The 24,057-nt window shown below is 35.7% G+C and overlaps 1 protein-coding gene across 2 annotated transcripts in view; it reads right to left on the bottom strand.

Moving 5' to 3' along the window:
- Positions 1 to 24,057, bottom strand: part of EMB2016 (mRNA methyltransferase EMB2016) — an 87,495-nt gene that overhangs the window by 52,726 nt on the left and 10,712 nt on the right. For both annotated transcript variants that reach the window (XM_089988202.1, XM_089988201.1), the window contains exons 3-14: positions 7,004 to 7,127; positions 5,065 to 5,715; positions 4,589 to 4,957; positions 4,395 to 4,499; positions 4,115 to 4,297; positions 2,703 to 2,844; positions 2,420 to 2,601; positions 2,251 to 2,336; positions 2,121 to 2,169; positions 1,952 to 2,012; positions 1,314 to 1,795; positions 1,119 to 1,218 (exon numbers count right to left, since the gene is read on the bottom strand). In XM_089988202.1, coding sequence (XP_089844328.1) covers positions 1,119 to 1,218; positions 1,314 to 1,795; positions 1,952 to 2,012; positions 2,121 to 2,169; positions 2,251 to 2,336; positions 2,420 to 2,601; positions 2,703 to 2,844; positions 4,115 to 4,297; positions 4,395 to 4,499; positions 4,589 to 4,957; positions 5,065 to 5,715; positions 7,004 to 7,127 — 2,534 coding nt within the window. The remainder of the gene's footprint in view (positions 1 to 1,118; positions 1,219 to 1,313; positions 1,796 to 1,951; positions 2,013 to 2,120; positions 2,170 to 2,250; positions 2,337 to 2,419; positions 2,602 to 2,702; positions 2,845 to 4,114; positions 4,298 to 4,394; positions 4,500 to 4,588; positions 4,958 to 5,064; positions 5,716 to 7,003; positions 7,128 to 24,057) is intronic.

Here is a 24,057-nt window from a genome sequence, read left to right as displayed (position 1 = left end):
CGTGAAATATAATCCACATATTCAGGATCCATTTGAATCTTTGACTAATAAAAAACATGTTTTGACTAACCTGTCACAAAGACTCAAAGATGCATTTGTTAAAATATATACATATATAACTATATTTATTAATATTTATTGTTTTGGCCCACCAGTGGCATTTTGGTAATTTTACCAATTGTAATATGGACATTTTTTCTGTATTTATTTCTATTTTTCTTTTTATGTCTTTTTCATAATATGTAAGGGCACAATGGTCAAATGACCATAGAGACGTTGGGAGCTCCCAATGTCTCTTGTGAGCTTCCCAAGGACTCTCTTGTGTATAAATTGGGGCTTCTCCGCTCTCTTGCTACTAATGATGCTTTCCTAAGCATTCTACCTCAATAAAATGATTATTATTTTTTACTTTTGTGTATGCACATTGATGTTTCGTATAATCTTATGGCCATTGATTGGCTTGTCTTTTGTCCCTTTGTGGACTAGTGATTATGCACATTTAGGCTCTTCGTAGCCATTGTAAGCACTTATGTGCTTTTATAATGCCTTTGGCATTTGTATTGTCCCTTGTAAGAATTGTACTTGTGTTTGTGCACATTGTGGTTTGCTTTCCGCTTGATTTCATTACAGCATTACCTTTTAATGTTTTTAAAATATTTTTTCAAGATTCATTCGGTTTTTGTTCATTCCTTGCATCCAGTTACCACCTTATGTGACTGTCATATGCAGCAAAACTAATCATCCCTGCATTCAGAAGGACTAGACATAGGCCGTTGGAATAGCATTTTTCAGCATCTTCCATCTGAGAGTGGGAGGGAAATTCCTCGCATTCTTTAACACACTTAACATCCTAAATATTTGGTATTTTGAGAAAAGGAAGTCTCTACTGTACCGCAATAACAAAGTCAAATGGTAAGCAGAAAAAGCCTATAGTACTGCAGTTTCTTCTTAGAATAAGACACAAAAAAGGAGGCTCAAGTGAAAAAATGGAAGTGCATAAGTACACAGCAACGACAAGGTCAATTGGTAGCCAAAAAACCTACAACGCCTATCACTGCAGGTACTTCTTAGAATAACACACAAAAAGGAGGCTCAAATAAAAACATGGATATGCATACCATAAGTGCTAGAAGATTGCTCAAGCATAAACCTGCAGTTGATGAGAACCACATACAGAACTGTCATAGCACCTTCTTCATAAAGAGAAACAGCTACAGCCTTGAAAAATAAAACATCAGCCAGACAAATGAAGAAATATCATGCACGGATCACTAAAACAAAGGAAAAAAAATAAAGGCACACAAATACCATACCGAGTTTTCTGCGATGAATGCCAAAATCCTGAAAGCAGTTGTTAGCTGTGATATAGAAGAGTCACGAAAGGCAATTCCATCATAATACTTGTCAGAAGCAAGCTTTCCAAGCAATGTCTCAACAACCTGAATCTCCGAACCACTTGCTGAATCTCCCACAACATTCTCAACATCCATTGAATCTGATACTAAGACACTTGACGAAGTAAGGTGAGCATCTCCTCCAGAAGTTAAAACAGCAGCATATCTAAGAAGACCCACAACACCCTTTTTGTGGTATACTACACCAGCATCAATCCATTCCAATAGTCTCGTTGGAGCATCCTTTCTACTAGTTCCAGGGGGAGATGAATGTAAGGCTCTGTGAAGTTCAAAAGCATGTCCAATCCAAGAAGAGAGAGAAGATGCAGTTGTATCCGTAACCATAATCTCAAAAAGCTCAGCAGCAGAATGAAATATTGCAAGGCTTAATGGTGAACTTCCTACAAATACAATAAAATATCAGAAACCATAATCTCAAAAAGCTCAGCAGCAGAATGAAATATTGCAAAGCTTAATGGTGAACTTCCTACAAATACAATAAAATATCAGAAAATACACGGCGCCATAAAAGCAACTATGTTTGTATAATGCATCACCTGAAGCAAATGCCTCTGCCCCTTTCACACAACGTAATGCTTCCATCAAGACAGAGATTGCCTACAGGAAAAACGATCCCAAAAATACAATTCAACTTCTAAGACACCTTTAAAATAACAAAAGAAGCACTTCAATATATATAGATTTAAATATCAACCATTAAAATACCTCGGGAAAATGTCCCAGACCTAACATCGCCTGACGACCAACATCAGACCTACACAATAACAGCTCTACTATTTGTCACCAAAAACCAAAACATCATCACATGCAAACGATCAGAAGGATCTTATTTAACCTTGAAAGGGCGCAGAGTTCCCATAGAGACCATAAGAATTCTTCAGAATTGGGGGTTGCACCAACCAAACGGTCAATTGCACTCACCTGCAGCCAAATCATTGGAAAAAGAGTTAGTGGAGACAAGAAAAAGTAGAAAGAGTATCCATCCTTCAAATGTTAAAACTTACCACTCTAAGATGGACCTCGGCAATCATGCCAATGTCCTTAGGGCGACAAAAGAACCCCTTTGAAATCAAGACTGTTGCAAACCTAAGAGGCATAGATTCTACTTTATCTACATCCTCATCACCTTGCAACGAAAGAATGATTGTAGCAGTTGCTTCAGGCTGAAGTAACAGAAATGTTAAGCCTGCCATCAAACAAATTAAAGTTGTCAGGACAATTGATAGCACATCTGCACAAGCAATCAATCAAAAAAGAAAAGACACAAAAGCTTATTCCAGAAAGAACCTGATCGGCAGGAAAGAAAGGAAAGAAGTATTGTTTCAATTGACCCAGCAATTTCTGAAAAAACATCCATTGCTTGACCAGATCCAGACCTTAGTATTGGAGATGACAGCAAAGCAGCTGATAAGGGAAGAAATCCTCGCTCCTGAGGCCATAATGTATTATTACAATTATAAGAAGGCCATTTTTTAAAATTGAAGATGATGCCTTGATGTTATGGATAAAAATTGTTTAGTACACATAATAGACAACATATCAACATCATAACAAGAAAAAAAAAAGCTTAAACCATCCATTGTCGCAGAGTCTCACTATTTCACCAGATAACACTTATAATTCCCAAAACTAGGAAATAATTCAATAGCAGTTTAAATGTCACCAAATGACGAGAACAGGAACAAAATAATAAAAATAATGACAATACCAATACTCGCAATTGCATCAACTACCAGGAAAGATAAATGGAAATCATCAACAACAGGAAGATGACATGAGCAGGAAAAAAATGAATATAAACCTTGAAAGAATAAAGGTCCTAAAAGACATATAACGCCACAGTAGAACAGTACCCTATCTTTTCAGCTTTTGAGCAACACAAGTATGACCAATATGGAAAAGAAAATACTAATTTGATAAACCAATATGGCACTGTTAGACATCACATATCAAGTTATTCCCCCTTAAAGGTTTGACTTCAGGGACCAACAAAACAAACAGGAGCAACCATGATTTCCCCTAAGGCTTCACAAGAATCGACCCATATATTGGATATCTGTTTAAACAATTAGTAGTTACCAGCACAAGCTAGCATACATTTCAAAGAGGAAACTATGCTTTAGACACAGGCCACCTTGGAAGGACATCAACATCCTTCAAGTCAATTACCCAACTCTAAAAGGACCATGTAACTTGTACACTGTTTCCATGATCATAATATCACAATTTCCAAGGTTGTGAATAATGGAGAACTTCACATACATAAATAGAACAAACATCATACTGCTTGCTAAATCTAAAAGAAATTCTTTACTGCCCATATCATGAATACTATACCAAAATACGTCTATCTCAGAAGCTTCAATCACCCTCAGGGATATGTAAGGGAAATGCAAGATGACAATTGTAGCCCATGCCTTGGAAGGACATCAACATCCTTCAAGTCAATTACCCAACTCTAAAAGGACCATGTAACTTGTACACCGTTTCCATGATCATAATATCACAATTTCCAAGGTTGTGAATAATGGAGAACTTCACATACAATAATAGAACAAACATCATATTGCTTGCCAAATCTAAAAGAAATTCTATACTGCCCATATCATGAATACTATACCAAAATACGTCTATCTGAGAAGCTTCAATCACCCTCAGGGATAGTAAGGGAAATGCAGGATGACAATTGTAGCACATACCTTCAAAAGGGATAGATAGTGGCTATCAATTTCCCGATTTTCTGAACAATATTTAGAGGATACAATTAATTTCACTGTTTCTTTGTATGACAATATTCCACCTTCTTGGCCAAGAAATATTGACTTGTTTGCATATGCAGCTGGTGAAGGATCCCCAATTGGCCCACTTACTGTTAGCAATTTCTGCAATTACACTTTCAAGGTCAAATGATTCAGAAATGGAGAACTTGGAAGGTAGATAAATCATAATTTAAACAGCTGTATAAATGCAGAGACTGACCATAAGTTTCTTTGCTTCAGAGTTTGCACAGGATAACACATCTAACTTCTCCATATAACCTTCATCAACACTTGATGAGCTTTCCAAAGAGACAAGCACTGCAGACTGGAAAGCAAATTTTGTCCACAACACAAACACTAAAAACAGAATTTGTATATAGGCATGTGTGCACTTCTGATGAAATAGAAACTCACCTCAAATTTAGCTACAATTTCATATAAACGCAAGCGATGCAGAACATACATTGCAAGCGAGGCAATATCATGTCGCTGCCGGTGCAATAATAGCTTCAAAATATAACAATAACCCTCACTAGTGCCAGCAGGAACATTCTCCTCTTCACGAGGCCACCAACCCAGGAAAACCTCACAGCCAATCGCATGCCTTGTGACACACTCAATGACCCCAAGCAGCATCAGGGTAATCCCTGTTGATCTTGGCATGTCGCCAAGGAAGAAGCATGAAAGATAATCCATTCCACCACCATTAATAAATTGAATGCAACCCTCTCTGCTAGAGCACAGTATCAGAACCATGCTCAATCTAATGATTGTTAGTTCATTCTGCAAAAAAGAACATAACAATATCAAGTTCAAGCGACGCATTAGTACAAGGGTAACATTTGCCCCAACTAGTTCCTGAAGCAGATGAAAAGGATGGACCAGATTACCTCAGAAAGCAGAGAGAACCCAGAACCAATGGTCACTTTATTTGGAGAAAGAATCTGATTCATTGAATCAAACAATAGCTTATGTGTGAGTTGTTCAGCCTCATCGTTAAGATCAACAAATTCTTCCATTTCAGCAGATGGATCCCCTATTTCAAGTTTATAGAGTTCACAAAGCTCATTTATAGCTTCAATAACAATATCCTGTGATTTCTTTTTGACATCCTTAGCTTGCCTATCGTGGTTCTGAGGGATCACTGCACCAAAGAAATCAAGAGAAACAACCGATGATACAGCTGCTAACACTGTGCTAATAACTTCATGGAGGCTGTTCTCATGGGAGACCATCTTAAATAGCTTGAGAGTTAACCAAAGTAGCTGCCTTATTTCCAAAGAGGAATCTGATTCTTGTCGTCCTAAAAACAATGTTTGCAGACAAGTAATGGATTCCTCAAATACTGGCTTACTAATCCGCAGCGCTGGCGGGAGGTCCTCAAGCTTTCCATCTAGAGGTGAACAAACAAGGGTTGCCAGAGAATTATCCAAATCATAGTCGATGCTGAACTGTCCAAGATCTTCTGCAGTGTTCCCGTAAACCACCAAAGTTAAGCTGCGGTAGCTGCCCCTGATCACAATATGGTTTGTAACAACTGCCTGCAAACAAGACATGAAATTTAAGTTATTTGACCATGAGTAAACAGTAGGTCCAGATAGAACTTGAATTATTATGGACATAAGCAAAATGGAACACATCAAAAATAGGTGAAAACTGAAAATTGTTAGTTTTACATCTGACTAAGAACAGATCCATCTAGTGATTGATATATAGAAGCTTATTCATAGCCTTACCCACTTGGCCTTTTAAGACCGGATGTAGTATATGCCAGGAGCCTGTTTAGCCAATTTATGAGTGATAGTCAATGAAGGAAGTTGCTTTTACCTGCTACACACATGAGATTGTGTTTTCTACTTGTTGCTTTGTTTCACTAAAGCTGAAAGCACCCACAAATTCAACCTTCAGAAGGATTTATGAACAATACAGGATTTACTATACTTTGTATCATCATTGCAGATTCCTTGCTCCCTTGTAAGAGCAAGAACCAGCTGTAATCAGCATAATCTAAGCCATAGTAGACAGCTACTATTAAATAGCACTAAGAAGTGTTTTTCCTCAAGGCCAACTTTTGTCTATGTATAATTTTGCACCACTGCCCACAGTCAAGAAGGTCACACATTGTTGAGAGGTGTATTGCACACGTCACTAGATGCCTATGTAAAATAACAAGTTTTCTCAAGAATACACAAGACATTGTCCTAGTATAATGAAGATGGGAGTAGTTACAAATATGTTCCAACACTATTCATCTTAGTTTAAAATAAAAGAAAAGAATCAAAGATATTCTTGGATTCTCTTAACAGTTGACTCTTTTCTTCATTTTCATTTGGCCTTTTCTATAGGATAAAAGGAAACTTGAAATATTACCTTGGTTGATCAAGTTTGATTTGAGCTTTCATATTCACCACTACGTAAATTGTTAAACTTTCAAGTTTCAACTTTTCCTAAATTTTGAAGAGATTCAGAAACTGATTGTGTAACTTCTATCTTAATTGCAAAAACAAGCCATTTGAAAAGCCTAGGCGATTCTCCTACTATACAAGTCACAGAGACCCAATCATCCTTATGTGGATAATGAAACTGGAAAATTTCCAATCAATGATTGTTTGATCCTGATAGGATTACCATAGCATTCGCAATAAGCCCATGATCAAGTAAATTTCAAGATGGATGAAAGATACTATAATTTCCACATTGGCGACAAATGTCAAAAGGTTGAAGCAAACCTCTAAAATTTAGTATTCCAAAAGACTAATTTGTAATGCTAAATTTTAGAGGTTTGCTTTTTTTTATACACATATGCCCGCATGAAGAGTATGTACATACCTCAACTTCCAAGACATTTGATGAGGAATGAGAATATAGAAAAGGCTGGCAAAGACGCCTAAATCGAGGTTCCCCTTCACACTGAACAAAAACCTCCATCGCAAACGAAGGTGGTGAAGTAGCACTATGTATAGAAAGATCACAAAGATTGATCAGCCAAAAGGTATCTCAAGATGCAAGAAGTATGGTATTACCTTAAAAAAGAAGAAAAGAAGCAAATTTAATGTTGCAATCTAAGAACAATTAAGAGAGTACATGAAAAAAACAAAATGTAAAAACATTAGCCCTTTTTAAATATGTTGATGTTTCTCAAAAACTATTAATACTATTTATGGACATCAGACAACCGATATGCTCCGAAGCAATCCACAAACTGGGGAAAAGAGCAAACCCGGTTTAACTTGATGGAAGAGGCCTAAAATGAAGAAATGGAACTAGGTGAAATCCTACTCAAGTTGCTTACAACAATTTTTTCTAACAAACCAAGTTTACATCAATTCTAAACCTGAAAGAGAAAGACCATGCTTGCTGTGAAGTCAAAATGTGAAGCATTTTAATCCCGAAGAACTCATTGTATATCACAAGTGAGACACGCCAAAAGTGTTGTCCCAAGAAGGCACTCCAATGGTTGTGCTGCTTCAAAAACACAATAAATTTAAGCACAAACTGGTATATTGGACAGCATTAATTAATTCACAAAATGTAAGGTTCCCATTTAATTTTATCAGCTAGAGATATAGGAATCAGGATATGACAATGATCCAGCTAAATAAGCAGGAATAGTTGAATGCATCTCTTCCTTTTATATTCAGAAACAAAGAGAAACTTATGGCAAGCATTTTCATAGCATCAGGTCAGTCTATGGCAGCTTTCCAGCCATGATGCATAACAAAATCCAAGGGCAGTGACCCTATCCATGTGGCATTCAGGAACTCTCTCTCTCTCTCTCTCTCTCTCTCTCTCTCTCTCTCTCTCTCTCTCTCTCTCTCTCTCTCTCTCTCTCTCTATCTATCTATCTATCTATCTATCTATCTATCTATCTATATATATATATATGCAGCTGTGTGAACAGTATCAATGAGTTCATTCACACAATCTTATGCATTTTTAATCAGGTCTGACAATGTGGCTGGGCATAGGATTGTTTATTTAGTCCAAATCATGTTTTTAGTCTAACAAATTGGATGTGGAAGGCTTTCTTTTTATAATTACATTTTGGTGTAATCTGAACTGTTCATTTTTATCTTAAGATGTATTCAAATATTTATTTTTTATTGCAATGTATGTTTCTATCACAAATGAACCATGATAAGGCAATCCGTAGGTCAGAATTACTAAAAATGGATGAATAATGAAATATTACTCATTAACATCACTTCTGTTTTCATTTATGCATTCATTTAGCAAACATGGCATCCACCTCTCTCTTGAAACGGTCTTTCCTTTTCCTACTGATATTTTCTTTTTCCCACTTTCTTTGGGTATAAACATCATTGAATTTTTTAAGAAAAAATGGATCAGTAAACTTTTTCCATTTTTTCTGCACGCCCTTGTGAATTCATCTTTCATAACGAAAAATAGCCAAAAACTCCAAACATAAATTGATTAACCAACAAGTTGAAGACAAGGCCCACAAGATAGGAAAGCTTTTGCTCATACATCATCTCTCGTGTTGGATATGGCTCTTGGAACATCATGCTAAAACCAAACTATTTCTTCGACTTCAAGTCATGGTTATCAAAAGTTCATGACACCTTGTTGCATAGAGAGGCCTAGGTGAAGGAATACAAAGCCTGTGATTCTAGGCTCAACTAGTCAAGCCTCTCACTTGGCATGCCTAGAGCTCCACTGCAGCTATCGCAATTATTGATCAGGTTTCTTCCATATTTCCTCAGCACACCAGAGTTGCAAAATTAAAAAGCGACATTTTTTCTCCCCGGTTCACTTGCTTAAAAGCTTCGCTGACAAACTCAAGATTCATCTCAGGTCCACCAAGTTGAGACAGTGACCCAGGAAGGATTGACTCAGAGGCGACTCCACTATCAAGCGTACGTATAAGGAAATGGTCGAAAATTAAACAAGCATACATGATAAATGGAAAACAAATATCACGGTCTCTTTTGTACAACATGAAAAATAAAAAATAAAAGTGTAGAAAAATAAAAAAATAAAAAAAATAAATGAATATAACCTAGTCATGATTCACCCAAGTCAGCTTGGAATGAGTCAACACACGGCTTAGTTGAAACGTGAAGAAGTCATGAATCATGGGCAAATTCATGACTTGGGCCAATACGAACAAGTTAAAAGCTATCATGTCAAAAGCTAATTTTGCCCAAATTTGAACTATCCAACTCAAGTGAGCTTGGTTGAGCCACAGGATAACCCAGAAATCTTTACAACCATGCTTAAGATAACCCTCATCTAAACCAAAAAAAATATATACATACCCATACCCCAAAATAGGCATACACAACGAACTAGGTTGGCTCGGGCTCGGTTCGGATAAGCCGGACCCAAAGCTCGTTCGGTTCAATAAATTAGCCAAGTCTGGACACTAGTTCAGGCTCGGTCGGGTAAACGAGACCGGGCTCGATCGACCTAGTGGGCTCGGTAAGCTTGACTAGGTTTGATTTATAATTATGTATAATATAATATATATGCATATAGTTTTTAATCTGAATCATTGATAATAAATCGATCAACAGTTTAGATGAAGGTTATATAAAGGGCATTTTAATGAGGGCAAGGGCTAGGTTTTCATTCGGTTTGCTTCTCAGCTCACTCTTCTCCCTTGTGCCGTTGTTATGCCACATGGCCCCCATCCTCCTGGACCTCCTCCGCATCTCCTTCCTCACCTCCTTTCTAGTTGCTCTGCTAGGGTTAGTTGTTGCTGGTTTGTGGCTCCTCCTCCTCGCATCCCATAGTTATGGCTCCACCACTCTAGCTCTCCCCAACGCCTGTTTGTTGTTGCTGATTTGGGGCTGCTCCCCATGGACATGGGTCCACCACTCTAGCTCTCCTTGTGATAGTGACACCAGTGGCCCAGTGCTTGTTCGTTGCTATCGGTTTGGAGCGCCTACTTCTCCTCACCTCCTGATGGTCATGGCTTCACCGCTCCAGCTCTCCCTATGGCAATGACACCAGCGGCCCAGCGCCTTACAACCTGCAATAGGCTAATAGCAACGGGCTTGGTAAGTTCTCTCTCTCTCTCTCTCTCTCTCTCTCTCTCTCTCTCTCTCTCTCTCTCTCTCTCTCTCTCTCTCTCTCTCTCTCTCTCTATATATATATATATATATATATATATATATATATATATATATATATATATATATATATCAAAGGGGCTTAGGGTTTCGGAGTGGGTCGAGACGAACCAGACTTGTTAGGCTTCTCGAGCTCAGTCGAACCGACCCAAGCCAGACCAAACTTTGTACCTGACACGAGTTGGGTTCCAGCAAGGTTGGCCTAGGCTTGGGTCGAGCCGAGCCGAGTTCGAACATGCCAAGCTCAGCTCCAACCCCGGCTTGTGTGCATGCCTACCCCGGAAACCTAAACAAATAAACTTTACCTTTGTACTATATTGAAGCTTTTAGTCCTTTTCCATCAAATTCGTAATCTTTTACTACCATGCACAAATGAAAATTCGACATGCATGATGACTAATAATTAAATAACTATTTGTGAATGTGAGTGTACAACCGTGGAAGAAAAGTTGCATTTAGTGTAGTATTTTACATAAAACATGTCTAATGAGATATAAATTTTGTGGCTAACATTTATTAGCATTATCGATGTAGACATAGGGGTGGGCAACCAATTGGGTGGCCCACAAGCAATAGGACACCAAGTTCAGTTTGGGTCAGACCTGGGCTAGAAACATTTGAGTTTGGCCTAGCTAGCAGGTCGGATACAGGCCAAGTCATGGGCTGACAAAGGTGGCCCTGCAAATTAAATAAAGTAAAATTTAATCTAAAATCTTAGTTGTCAAAGGTGACCTAGAAGACCTAGGCGCAACCCCACCGCCCAGTCGACCTTGGTAAGTGAGGCCCTATTTTACCGCCGAGGCATCACCGAGGCAGGGACCGCCTGGGCGATGTAACCTTCTTTGTCCATTTTTTTGTTGACCACGGTGGACCTATAAAGAGGGTTGTCACCCTTTCGTGTTCCCTTTCTCTCTCTGCCTCTCGAGTTTTTGCAAGACAAAGAAGAAGAGGAGGAGGAGGTACATGCTCCTCTCTCTTTATTTCTGTCTTTTGCAGCAAGAACAAGAAGAGATACGTCATACACACTCCTCTCTCTTTCTCTCACTCCCTCTTTGTCTCTTTGTCTGTCTCTCTCATTCTCACTATCTTTCTGTCTTTTGCACTAAGAAGACGAAAAAGAAGAAGAAGAAGACCTAGCTCACGGCTCACCTACAGGTACTCTCTCTCTCTCTCTCTCTCTCTCTCTCTCTCTCTCTCTCTCTCTCTCTCTCTCTCTCTCTCTCTCGTTCTTCCTTTCCTCCGCTCCATTCTTCCCCCTTCTTCTTGCCCCCTCTTCTTCCTCTCCTTTCTTCTTTCTCCCCCTCTTCATTTTACTCTTCTCCTTCTTTCACATCTTCTTCCCCCATTGTTTCTTCCTCTTCTCCCATGTTCTTCCTCCCTTTCACTCGCCTGCTCCCTCTTCTTCTTCCTCCCCATCTTCATTCTTCTCTTCTCCTTCTTCCTCCGCTTCTTCTGCCCTAACTGTTTCTTCCTCCGCTTCTACTTCCCCAACTGTTTCTTCCTCTTATCCTCTATTCTCCCTTGTTTTTCCTCCCTTCCGCTCGCCTCCTCCCTCTTCTTCTTCCTCCGCCTCTTATATATGTTTGATTTTTAATTGTATGTTTTCATTTTTCCAAATTTTTATTAGTTGAATTTTTATTTTTCTATGAAAGCATGCATAGTTAGTTTTGCTGATTAATTTTTTCTATAAAAGCCTGAAAGCATGTTAATTTTGTTGATATATGCATATTTATTACTTTCTGAATTTTTATTTGTTTATGTGAATTTTTTCTATAAAATCCCAAAAGCATGTTTAGTATTATTACTTATTATGTAATATATATGCGTGTCACTGTGGTTCTGTGATTTTTTCTGTGAAAGTCCGAATTCATATTTTTTTTATTATACTGATATGTTTTTGTGCATCTCTCTCTGTTTATATTATATTATATATATATATATGTGTGTGTGTGTGTTACTGTGCATGTCTGTCATTTGTTTTCCTTCCTCTTCCTTTTTTCCTTCTTCTTCCTGTTAATTATACTACAGTTTATATTATATATGTTATATATATATATTGTATTTCAGCATATTATATATTATAGATATTGTATTTATATATAAATATATTTGTGTATGCACTGTAATTTATATATAATCTGTTTGTAATTTAATAGAATTTATTTATACATAATATTGTATCTATGTAATTAATATAAATAATTTGTTGATATATAATCTATTTGACTATTTCTGAGTAATATTTCTTAGCTAATTTTGTGGTTGACTGGTTCCGATGTTATGTTTGTGAGTTATATTTTTAGTTGATTGTTTCTAAGTTATGTTTGTGTCTTTATGAGTTATATTTCTGAGTTATATATGTGTGTGAGTTATATCCGTGTGTACTTCATATATGATCTGTTTTAATATTCTTTTTCAGAATTCACACTTCACATGCACCCACAGTCCAAATACACATATGTTGATGCGCAGTTGCACACATATATATCTGTTTTCTGTGTAAATATATATAATTATATATATTAACATATCATAAACATATATTATAAATTTATAATATTCTGTGTTTGTATATATATATATATATATATATATATATTTGTGGAGTAATCTTAGTTGTCAAAGCCGCTAGGCAGGCGGTGAGTCCTTAAAAAGTCTACGTGAGGCCTAGGCGGTATCTCAAATAAAAAAATTTTAAAAAACATACAAAATATGTAAACAAACTACTAAAATTAATAACAAACATGTATACAACATAAAATCAATCAACAATAAGCAATAAATAAATAATATGTTGTCGAACACTGTAAAGAAATTATATTACATAAAAACAGTCAAATAGATAGCTCCTACGCTTATAAATTATATATAAATTAAGTACACAGATATTTGTATATATATATAATTATATATAATATTGTCATGAAGTATGCAGAAATATAATCTAAGAATGCAACAAGCATTAACCAAGTCTAATAATGGACATGCACAATGGCACAAGGAAAATACAAACAAGAAGTCCACAATGGGACAATAAAAGATCCTTAAAAAGGCAACACAACCGGTAAAGAATAGAAATCTTTATTTAAGAGAGCTTAAGAAGCATGGAAAATACAAGGAGAGAAGTCCCTTATTTATACACAATAAGGAGATGGTGAGAGACCATTGGGGGCTCCCACATAGAGTCGTAGGGGGTCCCAACGACCCTAAGGTGGGATCCCAAGACTATATATATATATATATTTTAACCCCCTCCTTCAAACTTTACGAGGAGATAACCGAAAGTTTGTTAAAAGGAAAAATAAAATGAAAAGCAAGAAGAGCTTTGGTGAAGAAATCCGCCAACTGATACTCTAATGTGACATATGGCAATGTAATAGTTCCTCGCAGATATTCATCACGTACACAGTCCATCGCAATATGCTTAGTACGCTCATAGAAGGTGTTATTGCTTACGATGTAAATTACACTTTTATTGTCACAGCACATCTTCGAATGTGTGGAGATGATTATGCCTATGTCACTAAGAAGACTTCGAACCCACACAAGTTCTATGGTCGTAGTGGTCATTGCACGATATTCGGCTTCAGTTGAAGATAGAGATATTTTGTGTTGCTTCTTGCATCTTCATGAAATCATAGTCACCTAAAAATACACAGAACCCTGTAGTTGAGATTTTATTATTGGGATTTCCTCCCTAATCAGCATCGGTATAGGCATATAAATCAAATGAAGAGGATGAAAAAATAAAAACCTCCTTGGTTATAGTATTCTTGATACATCTGATAATTCTTAAAACAGCACTCATGTGAACAGTGGTGGTAAGAGCATGTTGAAACTGACTGACTGAATGAACTACGTGAGCTATGTCTGACCAAGTGATGGACAAGTATGTAAGCGATCCAAGAAATTGGCGGTAAGGATCAGGATCTTTGAGTAGAGTCCCATCTTCCAACTTCAATTTGGCATTAATGACTTTAGGGGTTTATATCTTCTTATCATCTGAAATACCAGACTTAGTACAAATGTCAAGAGCAAGTTTCATTTGAGAAAAAATGTACCCTCTTGGAGAATACGCAACTTCAATACCTAAGAAGTATCTTAAGAATCCTAAATCAAACATGTCAAAATTTTATTTTAAAATATTCTTAATGCCATTGATTCCTTGCTTATCACTTCCAATAATAATCATAGAATCTACATAAAGTAGAAGAATAACCACCATAGAACCTATATTTTTCACAAAAAGAGCACTATCAGTATAACACGAATGAAAACCCAGATAAGTCATCACATTACTAAATTTATCATGCCAAGCTTTTGGAGTTTGTTTTAGACCATATAAGGTTTTTTAAGTTTAAGAATTTTTTTTTTCCAATGCAAACCCCCGACGGAGGATTCATGTAAACTTCTTCACTTAATTCACCATTTAACAAAGATTTTTTCATATCTAGTTGATAAATGGGCCAATGTTTAATCAATGCAACGGCTATGAGAGTCCTAACACTAGTCATCTTGGCAACCGGGGCAAATGTTTATTCGTAGTCAATACCATACTCTTGAGAATATCCCTTAACCATTAGTCTAGTTTTGTAACGTTCTAAAGACCCATCACTCTTGGTCTTAACTCTAAAAACCCATTTGCATCCTATAGATTTCTTTTCTATGTGTAATGAAATTATCTCCCAAGTTTTAGCTTTTTCAATAGCACTAAGTTCTAAATTCATAACTTCAACCCATTGCGGAAGATTTTTTGCTTCATTATAATGAGATGGTTCATGAAATGAATGTAATGCAATTAAACATGACCTATATTTTGGTGTTAATGTGTCGTAGGATACAAATCTATTTGGTGGATTGAAAATACGATTGGATCTCTTAAGAGAGGTTTCCTCTAAGTTTGAATTTTGAGAATATTTTTCTAAAGCATTGAGAGGATTTCTTTGATCACGCCGAGTATAAGTTTGCATAGGTCTATCAACAATATCATCATTTATATGTATTTCTTCTTCCATATTTTCATTGTCATTTTCATTGACATTTAGGGGGTTATCCCCTTAATCAATCAAAGAATTATCAAAAGAGTTCAACTCTTCTTGTGGTAAAAGATCAAATAAAAAGGTATATTCAACTTCATAGTTGTCGTTGGTCTTCTCAAAACCATTTTCATTTTCTAAAAATGGTTACATCCTTAGAAACATATAGCTTGTTGTTTTGGGGATCGAAACATCTATATCCTTTTTGGTTTTCTCCATAACCTAAGAATATACATTCAATAGCTTTTGGAGACAATTTATCTCTTTTATGAAAAAGCACAAAGCACTTACAACCAAAAATCCTTAATCTATTGAAGTCGGGGGTTCAAATAATTTTTCATAGGCGGATATGTTTTGTAAAGACGATGAGATCATTCTATTTATTAAATAAGTTGATGTTAGAACAGCTTCGGCCCAAAAACTTTTTGGAATGTCTTTTGAAATAAGTAGTGTCCTAGTGGTTTCCAAGATGTGTTTGTGTTTCATTTCGGCTAATCCATTTGGTTGGGGAGTTCTAGTACATGATTTTTTATGACAAATTCCATTTGTTTCTAAATAATTTTGAAACTCATTTGACAAATATTCACCACCCGAATCGGATCTAAAGATAGAGATGTTGCTTGAAAATTGATTTTTGACAATCATATGAAATAGGTCCCTACACATCCGAATGCACTAATTCAAAAGGTCTCTTAGAAATGAAAAACCTAATTGGAAAGGGAGTGGATTTCATTTTTCCAAAGATACAATCCTTACCAGTGTTTTAAAACTCGCAAAGTCAACTCGTTGACTCGGCTCGGCTCGCCCCTCCAGCGAGTCAACCCGACAAGGCAAACTCGGTTTGCCAAAACTCGGGCTTGACTCGGCCTGACTCGGGCGAGTTTTGGGATGTTTGAAAATTGTTTTTTGAGTTTCAAATTACAGTTTCGAAATATATAAGTACATATATTTTAACAAGGGTTACCCCCAGATTTTGTATAAAAAAGAAAATAAAAAGCATTTAAAGATAAAAAAGCATTTAAATCCATAGAATAAAATCGCCATATTGTTCGAACTATTGTTCACCCTGTGTTATCAACTTATTCTAGCAAAATATTTTAAAGAAATGATTCTCACTATATATGGCAGGTCAACTGTGCCTATGGGAAGTCACATTTAGGTTTCATCATCCATTTGTTATGTGAACAAGCATTGTACATATTAAAATATTAGTAGTCTTTTTATAGTTGTGCCATTAATATATTTCCTGCATAGTTTTATACATGAGAGAAAATTGCTTATTTATGTTGATATTGGGCATTCTGTAAACTTTCAATATGCACATATATCCCTATTTTACATTTATGGATTTGTTAGAGAGGGAATTAAAACTTTTAAAACAAGCTAGCATATATGATTGGCCATTTTAGGAACCTTAGGTAGTAGCGGTGACCAAATCCTCTAATTCAAGTCATGAATTAGTCAAAGTGCTTGTATAGATATCAAATTCAATTATTCAAGCAAACCTCTATAGCTCTTTGCAGTTGTTTTTATATTCTTACAGACATTTGGAGACTATGTTTACTCAAAAACATGGTTTCAGACAAATTATATATTGTTTTTCTTTTAAAATCAAAAGTTAACAAAACCCGGTCCGAGTCACCGAGTTGACCCGCCGAGTCACGAGTCAATAAAGAACGAGTCGAGTTCCGAGTCACGGGTTTTAAAACCTTGATCCTTACAAGCAAAATTTTTTCATTACAAAATTTTTTCCCAAAGAGAAAAAGGTACACCTTAAAGAAACTTGGATGTCGCCAAATTTCAATATTTTTATCTTGGACATAATTACAAAAAGAGTTGGTCGGAAGATTTAAATATTTCATGTAGTAGAGATCTCCCTTCCTATGACCTTACCCAATCAGCTTCCTAGACCGAAAATCCTGCACGGGGCAACCCTTAGATGAGAAGGATATGCCACATCCATGATCGAAAATTTGAGAAAAGGAAAGAAGATTTAGTTGTGGAACTCTTACATTTGGCACAAAAAAGATTTTAAAAGAATTTAAAGTTTTGACACTTTTAATTTATAAAGATGTTCCATCAGCAGTTGAAACATAAGAGGTTTTTAAATTAGTGCATAATTCAGATAAAACACTCCCAAGAGGTGTCATATGAAAAGAAGCTCCTGAATCAATGATCCAAGAAGACATACCTGTTAAAATGTACTCATCAATTATTGTAATTAGATATATTTTATATATATATATATAAGATGATACATATACATATATGGTATATATGTATATGTATCTTCCTAATTATATATATAATATATATTTTTTTATATTAGCCGTAGGGGTAGTTTAGTCATTTTATCTATTTTTACGCATATTCCATTTTGAAATATGATTGTATTTTCTCTTTTATTTTTATTTTTCTTTTTTATTTCTAAAATTATTTTTTGTGGTTTGCGCCACATTGGAGGACTCCCTAAAGAGTCGTTGGGGAGCCCCCAACGGTCACAAATGTGACCGTTGGGGTGTCCCAACGACTCCTTTGGGAGCCCCCTATGTGGCTCCTCAAAGGCTTATAAATAGGGGCTTTCCCCCTTGTATTTTTTCAGTTCTTGGAGGAGCTTTTGCTCCATTGTAATGGGTGTTACACCCTTCTTCTCTTCAATAATATTAACTTATGTCTTATAGGCATTTTTGCCCCTTTCGTGGGTTTATGTGTTAGCACATTATGTGCTTGTGTTTTCCCCTTTAGTGGGTATATCCGCACATCATATGCATGTGTATTGGTTCATTATTGAACCAAATGTATTCCAAGCCGTTTCCTCACATGGTATCAGAGCAAGGTTGGGATCGAGTTGCTCTTTGTTGCATTGAGAAGCGTGTTATTCAAGAAATTTTAAAGAAAAATGGTGAAGTTCTCATTTCTCTCTTTTGTTTCTTAAAATTATTTGGTATTCATTATATTTCTTTAAGTATTGTGCATTATGAAGAATTAGATATGTTTTGCATATGTGTTCTCCTTGTCATTATGAGTTTGGATTCTTAACATTCCAATGAACTTTTTTTTGTATATTATTCTCTTTCGTATGTCTTTTCTTGAAAAATAAGTCTTAAGAAAGTTATCTTAAAAGTAAAATGTTTGTGAGATATGTAGCATTGCTCACATACTCTCATCATAATTGTTGGTTAGTATTAAAGGTATGTGTTTATCCTCTAAAATGTCCTATATGAGGCTTTTCGTAATATCATGTGTCTTTGAAAAATGATTGACATATATTAACTATGAAAAACGTCTTATTAATTTTTTATTTTCCTACCTAATGAGTTCTTTTTCATATGAGCAATATTTGATTAAGAAGGCATTTTATAATACCGATTGAATTAAGTTTTAAAAATGATCTCATGAAATATGGTTATTCTTAAATTCAATTTCAAGAATATGTTTTATTATAAAATTTATGGTCTTCGTTAATGTTGCATACTTATTACATTAGGAGTTGGTTATAATCTATTAAGTCATATGTTTTTAATAATATTATGAATTTTTGTTTATAGATTTAGGCCATAACGCAATCCTATTATTCTTTTTTGTTGGGATTTTCTTCACTTTAATAAAGTTTTCCCTCTTCCTTTCGTATGTACCCTCATTTAGGGATCTTTTTTGTTGAATCTCTCTTTGAGAGGCCTTTTGATCCTTGTGAATCTTCTTATGAGTATATACTCTTTGAGAAGATTTCATGATTGTTATAAGCTTCTTTTTAAATAACAATATTGGTTTTTATGAGACTTTTCAAATATTACCATCTTTATGAATGCTTGAGAGCTCTCTCTCTCTCTCTCTTTTCAATAAAGAGATGTTTATATTGCCTTCTTTAAGGCTTGTTTTGTCCCTTTGTGAACTTGTGAGATTGTTTATTTTATCGTTGTAAGTGCTTCCGCAATATCTTGTTACATACAACAACAACAACTACGCCTTCATCCCAAAACAATTGGGGTCAGCGATATGAACCAAAAAAGAAATTCATTTTGGGTCTTCCACATGAATCCTTTTCCTCCAATCATTTTTATCCAATGCCATGTCCTCGGTGAGGTTCAAAGCATTCATATCCTTTCCTATCATCTCCATCCAAGTCTTCCTAGGCCTACCCCGACCTCTTTTAACTAATATATTTTCCCATTTCTCCAACCTTCTAACTGGAGCATCATTAGGCCTTCGCCGAATATGTCCAAACCACCGTAAACGATTCTCTCGCATCTTATTTTCAATGGGTGCAACACCTACCTTCTTACGTATCTCCTCATTCCGAATCTTATCTTTTATTGTATTTCCACACATCCATCTAAGCATCCGCATCTCAGCTACACTCATTTTTTGAATATGATGTCTCTTGGCAGCCCAACATTCCGTACCATATAGTAAAGCGGGTCTAATAGTCGTCCTATAAAACTTTCCCTTCAACCGCAATGGCATTCTACGATCGCAAAGCACTCCAGTTGCACTTTTCCATTTCATCCACCCAACCTTTATCCTATGATTTACATCTCCATCAATTTCTCCATACTTTTGAATAATGGATCCCAAATATTTGAAATAATCATTCACCGGTATTTCTTGCTCACCAAGCTTCACTACACTCCCATCACTACTTCGTTGCTTACTAAACCGACATTCCATATATTCAGTCTTACTCTTACTCAACTTAAAACCTCTAGCTTCCAATGTCTGTCTCCATAATTCTAACTTAGCATTAACCCCAACTCTAGACTCATCAATCAAAACAATATCATCAGCAAACAACATACACCACGGTACATTTTCTTGAATTGATCTCGTAAGCTCATCCATCACTATCGCAAATAGGAAAGGGCTTAAAGCAGATCCTTGATGTAACCCAACCGTTATCGGAAAATTAGTTGTCACCCCTCCACAAGTGCGGACATTGGTTACTACTCCTTCATACATATCTTTAATTATACTAATGTACTTGAGAGAAACACCTTTCTTCATCATTGTCCACCAGAGAACATCCCTAGGTACTCTATCGTATGTCTTCTCTAAATCAATAAAAACCATATGCAAATCTTTGTTCCTCTCTCTATATCTTTCAATAAGTTGTCTAAGAAGATTTATAGCTTCCATAGTTGATCTTCCAGGCATAAAACCAAATTGATTCTCCGATATCGTGACAACCTTCCTCAACCTAGACTCAATCACCCTCTCCCAAAGTTTCATAGTATGACTCATGAGTTTTATACCCCGATAGTTTGTGCAATCTTGTATATCACCCTTATTCTTATATAAAGACACCAAAGTACTCTTCCTCCACTCATTAGGCATCTTATTTGTTCGCCAAATCAAATTAAAAAGATTTGTCAACCATTCTAAACCTTTCTCTCCCAAGCATTTCCAAGCCTCGATAGGTATACCATCTGGGCCAACTGCCCTTCTTGATTTCATTTTCTTCAAAGCCTCTGCAATTTCTTTCTTTTGAATCTTGCGCATAATATCTTGTTACATGTTGTCCTACATTTGCTCATTTAAGATTATTGCTATTCTACATCTTGGTATGCATATAATTGCAATTTATAAAGGCTTGATTTGATTCTTGGATTATTCCAAATCCGTTCTCACACATGACATTGCTTAAATATTTCATGTTGTGTTTATTAAGTCTTTTGATAATGATCATGATTGAACATAATTTCGTGTTTATGCAAAATTATTGTTATAAGGCATATTGTTGTGATTAATTATGTTGGACCTTTGAATCGGCCCTCTTTGTAAAATCACATATTTGGAAAATGATTTTCCTAAGTGTTCATTCTTTTTATGGCATTTATTTTTATCCATCACAAGTTATATGATGTATCAATCTTTTTTTATGGCCTTATTGTTATATTAGAGATTATTGTTGAGGTGAGTTATGGGCACCTTGTGTTATGTCATTTTAGATTGTCCACTTGTCATATTAAAGATGGTTGTTGAGGTGAGTTATGGGCACCTTGGGACTCTAAAATGATTTGTTATATGATCTCTAATCATGAGTGTGTCACTCGTTTTCCTTTTTTTGGCCATTGATCTTATGGATGCTCTTATTTATATATAAATGTGATGGATATATGGTGTTTGGAACCTTAAATGTTTTAAGGTATATTAAAATCAAGGGTTTTGGGACTATTGCCCAGCCTTTTGTTGTTTATGAATCTTATGAGTACATTTGCACATTTGTGAGTTCGTGTTTTGCGCTTTTTGTGCACAAGTGTTTCAAATGTTCTTGTTGTACGTATGCACACGTATTTATTTTCAAAAATATTGTTCTATTGGTTATATTCAAGGTTTTATCTATATGTTTGTCATTACAAATTTTATTGTCTCAAAAGTCTTCTCCTTTTATACCTCTTATCTAAGTGTCATCATATGTAGACAAGATTTTTATTACACCTTTGTGTGTTGGTAGCCCTTTGTTGGCTTTGCTCTCTTGGTCTAGTAGCTGAACACACTTGTCTTGAGTGTTATTATATGTAGACAAGGCACGTTGATTCACACCATGGTGTGTGATTTTAGTCCATGTTGGCATTTGTGTCCTTGTTCTAGTCGCTGAAATGTATGCTCATGGTTGGTTTCTTTCACTCATTTCAAGTGTCATTTTATGTAAATAAGAGATGTATTGTGTTTAAACCCATGGTTGGCTTGATACTTTTGTTCTAGTAGCTGAACATAATTGATCTTGAGTGTATTTTTACGTAGGCAAGAGATGCTTTTGGTTCATGTTGACGTGTATACTCTTGTTCTTGTCGTTGATACACTCATTTCAAGTATTATTATATGTAGACAAGAGGTATTTTTACACACCTTTGTGTGTGTGTTTTGGCCTTTAATGGCATTATGGTTATGTTCTTGTTCTAGTAGCTTATACACTTGATTTGTGGGTTTTGGAGGACTAATGAGGTAATTGCTTGTGATAGATGAATTGTGAAATTTCATTCATATTTTGCCTTTTAAAGATACAAGAGAATCATATCATTAATATGCATATTTTAAAATCAAAATTTTTAGCATTTAATCTTCATATTAAGTGCTTATGGTTTTGGCCACCTTTGTATTTAATATGCAAAATGAATTTTTATAATTGCAATCATTTGAGTGAGATGTTCCTAAATGTGTAAGGTTCCCTACTAAAATAGAGAAATGTGTAGATTATGCATTGCAAAATGAATATGGTTTCTTTATAAGCTTTTTATGAAGCCTTTTATGAGTGAAATATATTTTTCCACCTCTCTTGTGTGTTTGACCACTTTTGTGGTTTATTTTGCCCATTAGTGGCCTCTTGTTATGTGCGTGCTTCCGTGCTTACTCTTGGAGATTTCCTCTCTCTTGTTTGGCACTTCATTATAAGCTTCTTATGGGGTCCCATGGCGGACCATTGCTTTATTCCACATTGTGGGGTTGTGTTTTGTCCATTTTTAGAGCTTGTGAAAGCATTATGCATTCTTGTAATTCGTTTTCTCTCTCTCTTTGACATGATATATGATTTTGAAATATTGGTTTTCTAAATTTTCTTTTCATGCTAAAGTAATTATCCTATCATGTGCTTTAAATTACTATCCATAAGTTATATTTTTGCACCATTGGTTTGTGGGTGAGTCACCCGATATGGTTTTGATTAATTCATCTTGTTAGGAATGTTCCATTTGAGTAAAGTGCAAAGATATTTTTTACTTGTTTTTTTGTTGTTATTCCATAGGATCTTGGAGATGGGATAAAAAGTACCTTTGATAGATCGGGAAATGGGTTCACCATTAAAAGACAATTGGAAGAAGGCATTTGCAAATTTCAATGGCATCCTTACCGAAGCCTCTCGGAGTCTTGCGACTTTTTTCAATCTTTTCATTTTCCCACGCAAAGTTTGAGCGGGGGTGTTAAAATGTACTTATCAATTATTTAATTAGATATATTTTATATATATATATAATATGATACATATACATATATGGTATATATGTATATGTATCTTCCTAATTATATATATAATGTAGATTTTTCTATATTAGTCGTAGGGGTAGTTTAGTCGTTTTACCTATTTTTACGCATATTCCATTTTGGAATATGATTGTATTTTCTCTTTTATTTATTTTTATTTTTTATTTCTAAAATTATTTTTCGTGGTTTGCGCCACATTGGAGGACTCCCCAAAGAGTCGTTGGGGAGCCCCCAACGATCACAAATGTGACCCTTGGGGGCTCCCAACGACTCCTTTGGGAGCCCCCTATGTGGCTCCTCAAAGGCTTATAAATAGGGGCTTTCCCCCTTGTATTTTTCAGTTCTTGGAGGAGCTTTTGCTCCATTGTAATGGGTGTTACACCCTTCTTCTCTTCAATAATATTAATTTATGTCTTATAGGCATTTTTGCCCCTTTCGTGGGTTTATGTGTTAGCACATTATGTGCTTGTGTTTTCCCCTTTAGTGGGTATATCCGCACATCATATGCATGTGTATTGGTTCATTATTGAACCAAATGTATTCCAAGTCCTTTCCTCACAATACCTGGAGGTGAGGAAGCGGCAATGACGACACTCGATGTAGATGGAGACTTGAGTAGAATTTGAAGTGCCTTCGATAATTGAGCTAGTGAAAAAGAATTTTTTCCTTTGGTTGGTTCTTCCTTTCTTGGTATAGTTTCTTCGACGGAAGCAACTTTGTTCTTTAGAGTTTCATATAACTTAGGACAATTAAGCCTTATATGTCTCGGTTCATGGCA

This window comes from Nuphar pumila, chromosome 14, assembly GCF_984573655.1.
Source record: "Nuphar pumila chromosome 14, dmNupPumi1.hap1.1, whole genome shotgun sequence".
Classification (NCBI taxonomy): Eukaryota; Viridiplantae; Streptophyta; class Magnoliopsida; order Nymphaeales; family Nymphaeaceae; genus Nuphar; species Nuphar pumila.
The sequence above is the reverse complement of the archived record's forward strand: the minus strand, read 5'-3'. Positions and strand labels throughout refer to the sequence as shown.